Here is a 14243-nt window from a genome sequence, read left to right on the forward strand (position 1 = left end):
GGTGCTGATGCCGACGCCGCCATGTTGGTTGCTGGCGCTGCCCGGCTCTGTGCCCCGACGGGGCGGGCCGTGCAGGTGAAGGTTCAATGATGGAGGCGGTGACGGTGCGGGCGGCCGCGCTGCTGGTGCTGCTGCAGCCGGCGGTGATGGCGGGGACATTCTGGCACCTGACGGACCTACACTGGGATCCCGGTTACGAGGAGGCGCTGTCGGCCGGGCAGCGCTGCCCGTCGGGGGGATCCGGACCGGGGGGACCGTGGGGCAGCTACGAATGTGATGCGCCCTGGGCGCTGCTCAGCTCCGCTGTGAGCGCCATGAAACGGCTGCGGGCACGGCCGGACTTTGTGCTATGGACGGGGTGAGGAAACAGCACCGATTGTATTGAGTCCCTGCGGGCTGAGTCCCAAAGTGATGGCCCCTATCTATTGCTATGGGCTGTAGCTGTGTTAAATGCCCCCTATCCATTGCCGTGGGCTTTAGATGTATTAAATGCCTCCTGTCTGTTACATGGACTCAGCTTTAGCTGTGTTAAATGCCCCCTATCTATTACTATGGGCTGTAGCTGTGTTAAATGCCTTCTATCTATTGCTGTGGGCTTTAGCTGTGTTAAATGCCCCCTATCCATTGCCATAGGCTTTAGCTGCATTAAATGCCTCCTATCTATTACCATGGACTCAGCTTTAGCTGTATTAAATGCCCCCTATCTATTGCTATGGGCTGTAGCTGTGTCAAATGCCTCCTGTCTATTACCATAGACTCAGCTTTAGCTGTGTTAAATGCCCCCTATCTATTGCCGTGGGCTTTAGCTGTTAAATGCCTCCTGTCTATTGCCATGGGCTGTAGCCATGTTAAATCCTCACCTTACTTGGAGCATTCATTGGGTTCCTTTTCAATTCTGTTTCATTCTATTGAACGCAGGCAGCTTTTGCTTCCCTGCTGTTATCCAGTTCTGACCCCAGGTTGCATTATATTCTCTTGCGTGATGCCCCACTCAGCTGTAGCATCTATTAAACACGTTGGAATGGGATAAATGTGCTGAAATGGGATAAACCTGCTTCTAGTGCCCACATATAAAGTAGAACCAAACGGAGCAGCTTTCCACTTGGAGCCATTTCCTCCTGCTTCTCTGCTTCAGCCCATGTGCACAGTGCAAGTTCCTACCCCAAAGACCTTGACTTTATCTCCTATGAGATAAGGAAGAAAACAAGGCTCAGGTGCACGTTCAGTGCCTTGCTCTGCCCACGTGCCTTGATAGTCACAAGTAACGTCTATGTTCTATCTGCTGTTCCAGGGATGATACTCCTCATGTCCCTGATGAGCAGCTCGGAGAAGAGAAGGTTCTGCACATCATCGCAAACCTGACCTCGCTGATCAAACAGGTATTTCCAGGTAGGATGGGAGGGGATGGGAAGGGGAGAGAAGTGCAGGTTTGGATGGGAAGGTTTAATCTGTGTGGAGCAATGAGAGAACTGGGGAAGGCCCAGAAAAGGTCTTGACTTATTTGTCCTCTTCTCAGCTGTTGTGTGGGTTGAGGTGTGTCTGAATTGAGGTGTGTGACACACTGTTGTTAACACACTCAGGAGGGAGGAAAATAAATGTTTCTCTTATTGCTCATTTAGGTAGAATACTGCACAAGTTCTATTGAATCCATCTTAGCAGTGAGGGGAGAAGTGTTACAACAGTGAGAGCTCATTGACTGCTCTGTAAAGACGTATCTGGGGGGTGTTTTGCCCTGAGGAGCCCCATGGCATCCATAGGGAGGGGTCTTTGCAGTGTTATATCCGCACTCAGTGTGGCTGCACTGTGGGTGATACACCTTTATAATGCTGTTGAACCAGCTGTTCATTCTGAGTCATTGGAGACTCTGATGATGAGGAACCATGAACCAACTACAGACATCTCCCTTCTGCTTTTTCTCTGTTCTTAGATACTAAAGTCTTCGCAGCAATGGGAAATCACGACTTCCACCCCAAGAATCAGTTTCCAGGGAAGGAGAACAGGATCTACAACCAAACAGCAGAACTGTGGCGTTCATGGTTGAATGAAGCTTCAATTCCTCTGTTCAGAGCAGGTAATGGCGCTGCTGGTGCACATTAGCAGCACTATGGGGTTGGTTAGGAGAGCACCACAAATAGTTTTCAATGCTCTTATGCTCAGAGCAACAGTATTTACAGAGGAAAGGTCCAATTTAATGCTGTGTTTTCCAGCGTGTGATGAATTTCTTTATGCTTCAGCCTCCCCTGCTTTCCCTTCTTGCCTTTTGCAGGAGCTTTCTACAGTGAGAAGCTGCCCAGCCCAAATACCAGGGGGCGAATGATTGTTCTCAATACCAACCTGTACTATGACCAGAACAGCCAGACAGCGGGTGAGGAAGATCCCGGAGGGCAATTCCAATGGCTGGAGGAAACATTGACCAACGCCTCTAAAGCAGAAGAAATGGTATTAAAATAAGACTTAAAAATGAAACTAAATGACTTTGTAGAGGGTTCAGTCCAAGTTTGGAAGCTCTTCTTGCTCCTTATCTCCTCTCTATGCTGTCACTGACAGCTCTATACAAAGCATGGGCAGTGTGTTCAGTGCAGCTCCTTGTTCTTGCAGGTCTATATTGTGGGTCACGTCCCTCCTGGTTTCTTTGAGAAGAAACGAGGCAAGCCGTGGTTCCGCAGGGATTTCAATGAGAGATACTTGAATATAGTGCAGAAGCACCACGGGGTGATTGCGGCCCAGTTCTTTGGACACCATCACACTGACAGCTTCCGCATGTTTTACAGCGATACAGGTAGATCTGGCTGCTCTCATGGTTGCATGATATCACTGCCAACCCCCAGAGCATCACTGACAGTGAGAACATTCAGTGACTGCTGGCTGGATGCTGAGAAAGCCCAAAGAGGCTCATTCTTATCTTGCTTTCTAAAATGGCTGCTAAAATACACAGCAGTGATCCCTGAGCCCAGCCTACAGCTGCTGCCCTCCTTCCATTTTCCCCTCGCATCATTTCCAGCCGTGCTGCTGGTGCTGCTCTGTGCTGGTTGGCTTTGGACATGAGCTGAGGCAAAAGGGGATGATTACAAACCTTTCCTCTGGGGTTCTGTGTGGTGTCCTTTGAGCTCATGTTCACTACAAGAGCCATCTTTGGAATATCTCTTTTTAGCTGCAGTCCAATGATCAGTCCCTTGTGCTGGTCAATGTGATGATCTTTATACATGTACTGTTAGAATTAAAGCTGGCTGTTTGCAGTGATCTGTTTCTGAGATGCTGGTGTCTGCCATTCATGGTTGGTTTTGCCCTTTATTTAAGGTTCCCCAATCAACGTCATGTTCTTGGCTCCTGGAGTGACCCCTTGGAAAACAACGTTACCTGGAGTGACCAACGGAGCCAACAACCCTGGGATCCGAGTGGTTGATTACGATGCAGACACCCTGCAGGTGCAGGTAGGGGATCCCCACTGCAGTTCTATGGGAGTGTTTTATTCCTCCATGGGCAGAACTATGGGACACAAGAGGGGTATGCAGGAATTGAGCTCTGACAGTCTCATAGTTAACACAGGGATGCTGTAAGAGCATCATGAAGGCACGTATCCTGAACTCAAGGGCCGATCCTTTCTTCATCTGCCTTTGGTTCCATTTCTCTCACCCTGCAGGACATGGTGACTTATTACCTGAACTTAACTCGTGCCAACCTGCTGGGCCCAGTATGGGAGGAGGAATATCGGCTGAGCAGCGCCTTTCAGGTGCCTGATGGCTCCACACAATCCATGCAGACGGTGTTGGACAGGATATCCGAGGATGCAAAGTACCTGCAGCGATACTATGAGTTTAACTCTGTCAGATACGATCTCACCCCGTGTGGGGAGACCTGCCGCGTCGACCACGTTTGTGCCATCAAGGAAATTGATTTCAGCAGATACGAGCAGTGCCTGGAAGCCAACAGCTCCACCTCCGCCATCAGCAGCATTTGCCTTTTATTCCTCTCTTTGCTCTTAGGGATCTTTGGGCCCCAGCAAACACTGTAAGGACTGAGAGCACAGAGAGGAGGGCAGCTTCATAGTGTGTGTGAATCGGCAGCTTTTGGAATTGGGAACTTATTTGAGAACTGAGAAGTAATCAGTGCTTTGTAGTAAAAGTTAAAGTGATGTGATTTGAGCTCTTCTATAGGGAAGCTTAATGCCTCAGGGTGGTTGCAATGCCTTGTTGTGCCAGGCTGAGCCTCAGCGGGGTGTTCATCTTCCTTCTGCTGCTCCTGAGGCACAAGATGAAGGTCTCCATGTAGGTTGTAACTCACCCGTAGTTCACCGCGTGTTAAAAGGCAGCACAGCAGCTGCCCTGCTCATACAAGATCCGCTCATACAAGCGGATGTTTGGAGGCAGCTCCAGAGCAGCGCTGCGTTGTATGGGAGGAGGAGCGTGTTGTTCCGACGGGGGAGCCCAAAGCCGGGCCGTGGGGCGGCGCTGCGGGGCGGGGCGGTTCCGTGCCGGGCGGGGCGCCCCGGGGATGGCGGCTCGGGACCCGGCTCGGTTCGGTCCGTGGCAGTTTCTGCTGCTGGCGGTGGGAGCCGCGGCGGCGGCGTGGGACGTGGGGGCGGACGTGTGGGTGGCGGTGGGATACGCTCGGGGGGGGCAGCCGGGCTGCGCGGCGCTGGGGTTGGGGCTGTGGGCCGCCTGCTCCGCCGCCCGGCAGGCCTGCAGCTGGTTGTGGTTCCGATCCGATCCGCCGCAGCTGCGGCCCGAGCTGCCCCGGCGCCTCCTGGCCGCGATGCACGTCCTGCAGCTCGGCTTCTTCTACCGGTACCGGCTCCCTCCCGTCCCCCTCCTTCCCAGCCGGGTGCGGTTTCGGCCCCGCTGAGCGCCCCGTGCTCCGGTAGGTGCTGCCGGGCGCTGCGGTTGGGCTGGAGGCTGTGCCGGACCGAGCCGACGGGGGAGGAGCGGAGCCACATGGCGTTTGTGCTGCACGACATCAGCATGTTGAGACTCTTCGAGACCTTCCTGGAGAACGCCCCGCAGCTCGCGGTGCTGCTCTATAGCGTCCTGAGGACCAACAAGGCTGAGCCGGCACAGGGTGCGGGGCCGGGGGTTGATGGGGTTGGGGGGTCGGGGCTGTGCCGGGCTGCGGTGCTGGGCTGTGTCGGAGCAGCACCAGGTCTGTGTTCTCCAATGGCTGCTGCTCTGTTTGCAGGGATGGGGATCTGCACGGCGTTCCTGTGTGTGACCTGGTCCCTGCTGGATTACCACCAGTCCCTGCGCTCCTTCCTGCAGGACAAGTACGAGATGGGCTGGGGCTCCTCCGTCATCTACTTCCTATGGAACCTCTTCCTCCTCTGCCCCCGCATCCTGGCGCTCGCCCTCTTTGCCCTGCTGCTGCCCTATGGGGTGGCCGTGCACTTCCTACTGGTGTGGCTGGCCATGTTCATCTGGGTCAGCCTGCAGGGCACCGACTTCATGGAGTCACCGGGCCCTGAGCAGCTCTACCGTGCCATGGTGGCCGTCATCCTCTACTTCAGCTGGTTCAACGTGGCCCCGGGGAGGACCCTGCAGCGCAGCATCATCTACCACAGCTTCATCCTGGTGGACATCGCGCTGCTGAGCCTGGCCTGGCTCTGGGGCTGCCCCATTGAGGAGCAGCACCCACACCTCAAACCAGCGCTGTGGGCTGCGCTGTCCTGCTACGTCCTGGGGCTGCTGCTGCGCGTCACCTATTACTGGTGGCTGCACCCCAATGTCCGAGCGCAGCCACCGAGCGGTGATGAAGTGGATGCACATGGAAGAGCTGATGGCGCCGTGCAGTTCCGCAGCATCTCAGAGCCCTGTGAGCCCCGTGGTGTCTCACAGCCGGACCTGGTGAACTCACGGCTGCGCTGCCTCGCACGGACCCACTTCCCACTGGCTGCATTGGCAGAGCCGCGTCTATTGAATGGGGCAGCTGCTGTGTGAGGCTGCGTCCTGCACTCCCTGGGGTGGAATTGTGCCTTATCCGAGTGGTTGGAGTTGTTGGGGAGGTTCTCTCTGCTTCTTCCTGTGTGTCCGCAGGATGCAGTTTGACAGTTCATTGCACAGCAGGGATGCAGGAAGGAAGGCTCAGTGCTGGGCCTTCTGTGCTAGGTAGGACTGTGCACTGGTTCACTGTTGGTTCTTGTTATTTATTACACACGTTTTCCATAAAACCTGGTTGTCTGTGCTTCTCCTGGTGCCTATTGCCAACGTCACCCCCGGTGTGACATAATGTGACGGCTCCTTGTCGAGCGTCTGGTTGCAATCAGACTTTTCTACCTTTGCTGTTTTAATGTTGAGACTTGAAGGCTGCACGGTGCTGAGATGTGGCTGAGAGGGGCAGGGGGGGTGGGACTGTGGGGGTCCTGGTGTGGGGGGAGCACTGAGCAGCAGCAGCCCAGGCACTGCAGGGTGACCTCACCAATGGGGATCCCCCATGGCTGAGCCCCACATCAGCTGCTGTGGGGCTGAAGGGGCAGCAGCTGTAGCATGGGCACCCAGTGCTGGCACTGCAGCTCCCTGGCCATCACTGCAGGCTCAGAGCCCAGGCAATGGGAGCCCTGCAGCACTGAGCCAGCACGGCCACAGTGGAGGCTGAGGAGGGACCATGGTGGTGGACAACAGGCAGAAACGGTGACTATTATAGAAAATAAAAGACTTTATTTTTTCTTTCCAGTTCATAGGACAGTTCCCATTACACAGAGCACACGCGGCAGCCCCAGGGCTCCCATGTGAGCACACAAGGGGCTCTGTGAGCTCCCACCACAGGACGAAGGGCAGCCCCAGGGCCTGCACAGTGATGTGGGAGCCCAGTGAGGAGCCGGGAGGAGGCTGCTTCCATTTGGCATTTGTCAGCAGTTCAACTTGCAGCCGGGTTGGGAACAGCAAAGGGACATAGAAGGAAATCAATGCTCAGGTTAAAGGAGCTGCCTCTGCTGGGTGAGGCAGGAAAATGCTGAGGAGCAGCCAGCAGAGGGAAAAACCAAAATCAGCCTTTATTAAACAAACACAGAAATGTACCACCAACCTCCTGTTATAAAAGTACTTTACATACATTCAAGGAGACGTATAAATATCAGTATAAAACGCCACTGGCTGCAATAGGTCCACACTCAGCTGAAGGTTTGTCACCATCTTAAAAATTCCCTTCAAACATTTTAAAGAACCAAAGCAGGAGCTGCTGGCTGCAGTGTCATCTGTGCCAAGGGAAGGGCTCCCACTCCTGCAGCCATCTCAGATAAAAGCAAACTCCTCTGACTTGCATTTATCTCTACAGCCAAAACCAGAGCTGAAACCAGGATCCAATCCACACCTTCAGCAGCCCCAGCAGTGACACACTTCACAGCAGTCCCTTATAGGACACATCCACGCGTGTGCTGAGCCACCCCAGCACTGATAGAAATGATTCCTCAGTAATTAATGCCATGAAAGGAATGCAGCAAACATCACCTGCTCCCGTGGGCACAACCTGAGCAGCCAGCATCCTTCCTAAGTAACATTGTGCCTTTGAAACTGGCCCCCAGCGGACACAGCTGGGTGATGCTGAGCTGGAAACACAGACTGGAAGGGTTTGGGTGCAGCTGCGGTGTTTGGCTCAACAGCAAAGCAGGCATCCATCCTGTGTACAGGAACCTCAGGCATCTGCTGGTTTGGTGCCATCAGGGGGCACAGCTGGATGGCAGACAGCACTGCCCACAGCCTGACCTGGCACAAAAGCAGCCCCCAGCCTAAAGCTGCCTTTCTGGCCAGCAGTACTGCAGCACACCGACCCCAGCCTTATATTCTGAGATGGTAGCAAAAGAATCAAATCAAATCAAATAAATCAGTGTATCCATCACTTCTGAGGCCAGCGTGCTGCAGGCTGCCAAGTCACAGTGTGTTACAGAATGAAGTACCTCCCGTCAAGGGCTTTATTTTGTTTCTAACTATGTAGTTAGGCTAATGCAAAGAATACAAGACAATTGAATCTGATTCTACCAAAGGGAACATATTCTCACAAATGGAGTCAGAAAAGCAGAGGCAAAGATCAGTTCCCATTATCCTTCCTTGTAACACTCGTGAGAATTTAGTTCTCTCTCGAATCACTTCTAGCTCAAATGAGGGCTCTGTTCAGGTCTCAGCTCTCTCCAATAGTGCTGCGCTGTCTCTGAGGTTCATTGGCAGCTTCATTTTCACATCCAGGAACAATCTGTGGGATTTATGGTCTGGGTCATGGACAGCTTGAATCCAATCACTCCCTGCTCGTTAGCAGGGCTCAGTTACGTGCATTGTAGACACACTGCCTAGAAGCCAATGGGAACAACCAACAGCAACAAGGAACCTCTTACATCCCAGAATGGGATCAATCCCACATTGAAGAAACAATGTAAGGACATAATAATAAATTAACTGCTTTTGAACACCCAGAGAAGGAGAGAGGACACGTTTGCACAGCAGTAGAGGTATTTCTGACATTTTCATTAATATTTCCCATGGAAAACAAAACAAACAAACCAAACCAAGAGCTCTTTTTGGCTTTGCAAAACAAGGGAGGTTCAGCTCCGCCATCAGTATTTTTCTATAAAAATAAGGTTTTCTGTTTACTTGGGTTCTATAACTAAGCTGAATAGAAAAGCAGAAGTGTCTGTAAGAGTTGTGTCGCCCCCTCCCTCTGGAGACTACCTGCCAGAAGAATTCAGCTGGATTCCATCAGTCTCTTCGCCAGTCAAGCTCTAGCTCTGCTGAGTCTAGTGCTTCTCACAGGACACCTTTGGACTCGGCCGGGTCTGTGCTCCTGAGGAAATGACCTGGAGCCTACTGGACAGTTTGCATTAGGTACATTTTCTTCATCAAGCTGAAAATGGAGTCCCCAGCTGTAGGAGATCTTTGCCTCCCCAGTGATGGAGAGATTGCAGGAGCCGCAGTCACATCTTTGCTCCGGCTTCTTACAGGAAGTCTAACTCGAGGGCTTGGTGGAGGGACACAAGGTCTGCATGGTTTGTGATCCTCCAGAAAGGCATGTTGTGCTGGAACGAGAAGATAAGGTCAGTTTTATTGGGGTGATTTTACAGCTGGGTGGAAGCAGTCAAGGTACACCTGTTATGCAATACAGCTTTTGTGACAGCACTGACAGAGCGCAGCACGTTTAGAAAGGAGCCGCAGCGGTATCTGAAGGTTGTCTTATCTGCACACCTCTCTGTGACAGGCACTGACTGTCAGCTGCTTCACACAGTCACAATGGAAACCTCCACGCTGGGGTGTGAGATGCAGCTTCACAGAGCAAAGCCTTCCCAGGACTGCGAGGGAATCCAGGCAGACAACAGCTCTGACACAGTGTGAAGCCTGAGAGATGCTGTCCTGACAGCAATCTGTGCATGTCACCTTTAATTTCAAGTGGATAGCCTGTCCAAATCAATCAAACTGGTAGTCCCTCCTTATCTGTGATTCAGACTTGATGGTAGATGCTGTGTATTGATCTGACTGCTGGCAACAAATCCTGATTGCCACAGAGCTGCTGTGAAATTGCTTTCTCCATGCTGTGATCAAGGCATTCTACACCACAATGCTGTTACAGGGACAGTGTTACACTAACAGATCGCAAATACACCAGAACTGCAATCCTAAACAAGAGGAAAACAGGAAATTTAAACCTGTGAGCCAGGTAACTCCTGTGTTAAATAGTGACAGATGTTGTGTTAAAGGCAAAGTGTTCCACTCATTGACTGGCCTGAAGAAGCAAGACTTGGAAAAAAGAGTCCCTGCAAAAGAGAGGGCTATTGTAGCTCCTCTTTGAATCAACCCATTGCCCCATATCCACAGAAACCCACCTGCTTAGCTGCAATCTCTTCATCACGCCCATCTCCAATTACCACGTAGGTGACTTTCTTTCCAAATCGGGACACGATCCTCTCAAAGCAGCTCTCTTTTCCTGCCAAAACACAATCCCACCGTAATGAGCTTTAGGCAGAAACAGCCTGAACAAGCCAAAACAAACATACATTCCTGTCTTACTGGGATGGGGAGAATGCCCACTGTGGTTTCTAAGCCCTGAAGCCATCACTATTAGCAATCATCTGCATCTCCTCAGTCACAAGTGCTGCTTAGCTGCAGAAATTGTTTCCTGTGTTAAAATCCCAGCTGATCCACAAAAAACACCTGAGTGGCAGCTATCCAGCACAGCCCCTTACCTATTTTTGTTGCGCTATAGATATTTTCAATGGGAAACACCTCTCCCAATCCATAGAGGAGAACTTTGGCAAGAGCTGGCACCAGTTGGGTCGTGGTGATCAGGATGTTCACACAGTTTTTTCTGAAAGGGAGAAAACAACAAAGAAAGCACTTTTAAAAGCTTATCAGCAGCCTGTAGTGCTGAAGGCCACCCTGGGCAGCTCACTCAGCTTTCCAAAGGCACCATCAGTTTTGCTGCCCAGCCTCTCTAAGGCTCAGATTTTCACAGAATCACAGAATCACAGAATGACCCAGGTTGGAAGGGACCTCAAGGATCATGTAGTTCCAACCCCCCTGCCTAGCAGGGCCAACAAACATACGCCTTTACTAGATCAGGTTGCCTTTCTTTGTTTAATTTATTTTGAATAGATGGTTCTTCTGCAGGAATGCAATTTTGTGAGCACAGTCTTACTAAAAGGACGTTCCTAACAACGGACTTTGTTGCAGGAAGATCTCAGAGTGCTCAGCAGTGAAGTTTCTGTGATAAGCAGCCCTAGAATTACATGTTGGCACGACTGTAACTGCACTAAGTGAGAAGAATTGCTGAGAAAGCAACAGATATGTTTCCAGTTTCCATACCTGGACTGTATGAGTAGCAGGGATTTCAATGCAGTTTCCAGCCAAGAATCTGTTAACACTTCTATATCAGTTCTTAGTCGCTGCAGAGCTTCCCTCTTCTGTGGGCTGAGAAGGCCTGGAAAGCAACACAGATTCTCTCAGCTAAGTCTAACACAGACAGAGCCATGGCTCAATTAACACCTGCCTATCCTGTCATAGCCAATATCATACTGAAGTCATCTGAAAGCTGAGACTATAACAAGACAACAGGGGAAATCAGCTTCCAGCGACACAATGGAGCCCTGTGTAGCCCTCAGAACACATGAAATAAAATGCATTTCTCAAAACACAAAAGTAGGTGCTGTGTGATGTCACCACGTATTTTCAGATGGGTCCTGAAAAACTCCACATCTGGGTTCCCCACATATAAAAAGATGCAAAAAATCTGCTCCCTACCAGAAACAAGGTAACAGTAGAGCACTGAAATGCAGACTTATACTTCTATGCCTGAAAGTTATAGTTTTGATCACCCATTTTTCATTAAGTCCAAGAAAATGTTGTACTGAGTTTCTTTTGCACAGGCTAAAGGCACCCAAACCTGAAACCCAGCAGGCCAAGTCACCCAGTGCTGCTCCAGCTTCTCAGGATGTCAGTGACAAGATTCAAACTAAACAGAACTTTACTGACATTTGCTATGAAATACAGTTGTGGTTTGCACTTTCATTACTGCTTTGGCTTCGGAAGGGAAGCCATTAATAGAAACATTATAAGTGACTTTGTGAACAGACTTAGAGACGTCGTGTCAGACCTCAAGAACAGAAGCCAAAAGGGTGAACGTATAACTTGGTGACAATGGCACAGCAACAGATTTCATGAAGACACATGTGAAAAGGCCTAAGTGGAGTGATATGTAGGTCATTTAGGCCCATTCTGTGCAGAAATAGGCAGCCTTTCATTCAAAAGTAGCAATGGGACACAGAGCCAGACCTTTCTATGAGATACAGGATTGACTGACCTCTATCTAATACATGGTAACCTGGAGACTGCACTGCAATGCTGCTCAGTTTTGGAAGATGCACCCTCTTAGATTCCACAGAGACCTGATCCCAGAATGGTTACTTTTCATGTTCAAACATCTAGGAAAGCAAAAGCTACTGGATGGAACTGCTACCAAGAAAGACCAAGTCTGGTGTCACCAACTGCTCAGTGTCCCACGTCCTGGTGCACGGCAGCACTCACCTCCAACGTTTGTTTTGTACTTATCGTAGATCTCTCGTACCCTACGGTAACGGAAGGCCAGTTTTCTCATCCAATCTACTCCACCTTGGACACCGACTGATGAACTGTGGTTGGCATTGCTTCCTGTGCCACTGAAGCCATCCGTGGAGAAATTGTAGTTGCTGTTAAAGAAAAACTGATCTGTTACGTGTGTCACAGTGTCAGAATCATGGTGACCTTTCCAGTTGGGTTGGAAAAGCACCACACTGGGCAGTGTGCACTAACACCCAGCTACACCTGCTGCCAGTCCTGAACTGTGAACTGAAATACATTGATGCAACCCCTTTTGCTCACTCTCCAATACAAAACCTGCCATTGCTCTTTGTTCTCTTCTCTTTGGTATAAACCTTCTTCCCACTAGACCCTCTTGTTCTGCAGTGATAAATCTCAGTGTTGTTTCTTTCTTCCTGAAATACAGACACTTCTCAGACCTCCCCCATGAGTCAGTTCAGCTCACTAATGCAATAGAATACTGATCTACTCTGCCTGTGTGCGTGTATATGGTCAGCTCACACAGGGGTGCAAAATATAGGCAGACTCAAATGCCAAAAATCATCAAATTTGGAGCACTAGTTCCACTCATTTCACATGACTGAGGACACAGGTAATATTCAAGTCAGACAATATAATTCACATTGAAATTCCACAAGTCTTAACCTTCTGTAGGTCTTAACCTGCACCCCCCCACCAACAACCTCCCCCCCCCAAGAAACCAACACAATAAACCACCCAGCAAATAAACACCATCTATAAACACCATCTGCTAAATTTCAGCCCCTGCACAATGCTGACCTCCATTCCATAACCCCATTACAGTTTGGTCCCTTTCTGAAGCCCCACAAAATAAACTAGACTGCATGTTCCACATTTATGCACTGCTCAGTACACCACCTTAAATCCTGGCCGTTATCATCAGATGCCACATCTTCTATGTGTACCTGGTCGCACTCCTGTTTGAGACAGAAAAAAAGTCAAAAGCTGCTCTTGTAATCCAGAAAGATACCAAAAGTTGCAGACTAAAAAAGAGATACTGGCTTATAGGTCACTTTTTCCTCCACATCTCCATTTCAAAGCAGGAACATTGTAAGCAAAGTGCTTCCTGCTTCAGGATGAAACTGTAATACAAAGCAGGCAATACTCTTGATGCTTTAGGCACAAGTAGAAACCCCTAAGAGAGCTAGCAAAGCTCATGACACAGAAGTGTTCAGGATGCCTGTCTTTGATAAAAGAGAATACCCTTTTAATTTGGACATGTTTAGAACCCGTTCAGTTTTGGCAGATCCTTACATTTCAGTACTGACTTGATGAGAAGCAAATCTGCCCTCACAAACTCTGTGTTACAAAAACATTTGCCATGTACCTCCAAGTCATTGAAGAACAGGTGAGTATCAGCTACTTCAAAAATCATCTCCTCCATTGAGAGTCCTGAGCCAATCACCAGAGTTGGATCCTGGCAAAACAAAAGGAAATAATGTCAAATTCTTCTCCCCAAAACTGGCAACAAGTTAGAAACATCACGTTATATATTTAAAACAAGCTATCGTTTTTCTATTCATTTTGCAGAAATTGGCATTTACTTCTGCAGAACAGATTATTTTCCTTCCACATAAGAGGAGGTATTACCTTGCCATATTTTTGAGCATAAGATCCTGTGAGAAGTGAATGGAAAATGATGATGGTCTCATCCAGGTCCCAGAGAAACACTCGCTGTGTAGAGAATAAAGGCAAGTTAGGGCTGAGATATTCTAAGTATGGTCCTACAATAAAGCAAGCTCTAGGGTTTATTTTGTAGATAGTTGCAGATATGAACAACAGTAGTCATCGCACAGGCTAAATGAGTTATTAAACCAAGCACACAGGGTAAGACCCTTGGTCACACTTTGCTCTAAGTTTCTCTTGCTTCTGCAGCTACAAAATGAGAAGGAAAAAAAACCAAGCCCAAACTGATAATGAACTTTAAAGCATTGCTAGTGTAGAAATTTACTGCCTGTGATGTAGACAGCATCAGGTAAATGACCTTGGTGTTTATCACAGACACCTTTATTAAGATAAATAATGAGGATTTGCTGACATGACAAACAGTTTCAGTACAGATGGGCTCAGATTAACTTGAGAAGTTAAGCCAAGAGGAACTACAAGAGGCTGAATAATTGCAGATTCTGCATATGTGATAGAATAACCCCTCATATAAGTCCAAGATGCAAAGTTCTGGATGGC

General features: G+C 49.5%; 3 protein-coding genes across 9 annotated transcripts in view; 2 read left to right on the forward strand and 1 right to left on the reverse strand.

Moving 5' to 3' along the window:
• The first annotated feature begins 9 nt into the window (after nt 1-9).
• On the forward strand, nt 10-4137 carry SMPDL3B (sphingomyelin phosphodiesterase acid like 3B). The gene is made up of 7 exons (XM_015883492.2): nt 10-358; nt 1292-1389; nt 1928-2071; nt 2267-2439; nt 2599-2779; nt 3298-3431; nt 3641-4137. Exons 1-7 carry the CDS (start codon nt 87-89, stop codon nt 4010-4012), a joined length of 1374 nt encoding a protein of 457 aa, XP_015738978.1. The 5' UTR covers nt 10-86; the 3' UTR covers nt 4013-4137.
• Nucleotides 4138-4250: 113 nt separating this feature from the next.
• Nucleotides 4251-6171, forward strand: XKR8 (XK related 8). Its single transcript, XM_015883491.2, has 3 exons — nt 4251-4784; nt 4862-5055; nt 5173-6171. Exons 1-3 carry the CDS (start codon nt 4354-4356, stop codon nt 5925-5927), a joined length of 1380 nt encoding a protein of 459 aa, XP_015738977.1. The 5' UTR covers nt 4251-4353; the 3' UTR covers nt 5928-6171.
• Nucleotides 6172-6624: 453 nt separating this feature from the next.
• Nucleotides 6625-14243, reverse strand: part of EYA3 (EYA transcriptional coactivator and phosphatase 3) — a 35981-nt gene continuing 28362 nt past the window's right edge. For all 7 annotated transcript variants that reach the window (XM_015883504.2, XM_015883505.2, XM_015883503.2 and 4 more), the window contains 8 exons: nt 13650-13733; nt 13387-13476; nt 12918-12976; nt 11988-12148; nt 10770-10884; nt 10151-10272; nt 9791-9891; nt 6625-8989 (listed from right to left, as the gene is read on the reverse strand). In XM_015883504.2, coding sequence (XP_015738990.2) covers nt 8909-8989; nt 9791-9891; nt 10151-10272; nt 10770-10884; nt 11988-12148; nt 12918-12976; nt 13387-13476; nt 13650-13733 — 813 coding nt within the window. In that variant the 3' untranslated portion in view covers nt 6625-8908. The remainder of the gene's footprint in view (nt 8990-9790; nt 9892-10150; nt 10273-10769; nt 10885-11987; nt 12149-12917; nt 12977-13386; nt 13477-13649; nt 13734-14243) is intronic.

Source organism: Coturnix japonica, chromosome 23, assembly GCF_001577835.2.
Source record: "Coturnix japonica isolate 7356 chromosome 23, Coturnix japonica 2.1, whole genome shotgun sequence".
In the NCBI taxonomy this organism is placed as follows: Eukaryota; Metazoa; Chordata; class Aves; order Galliformes; family Phasianidae; genus Coturnix; species Coturnix japonica.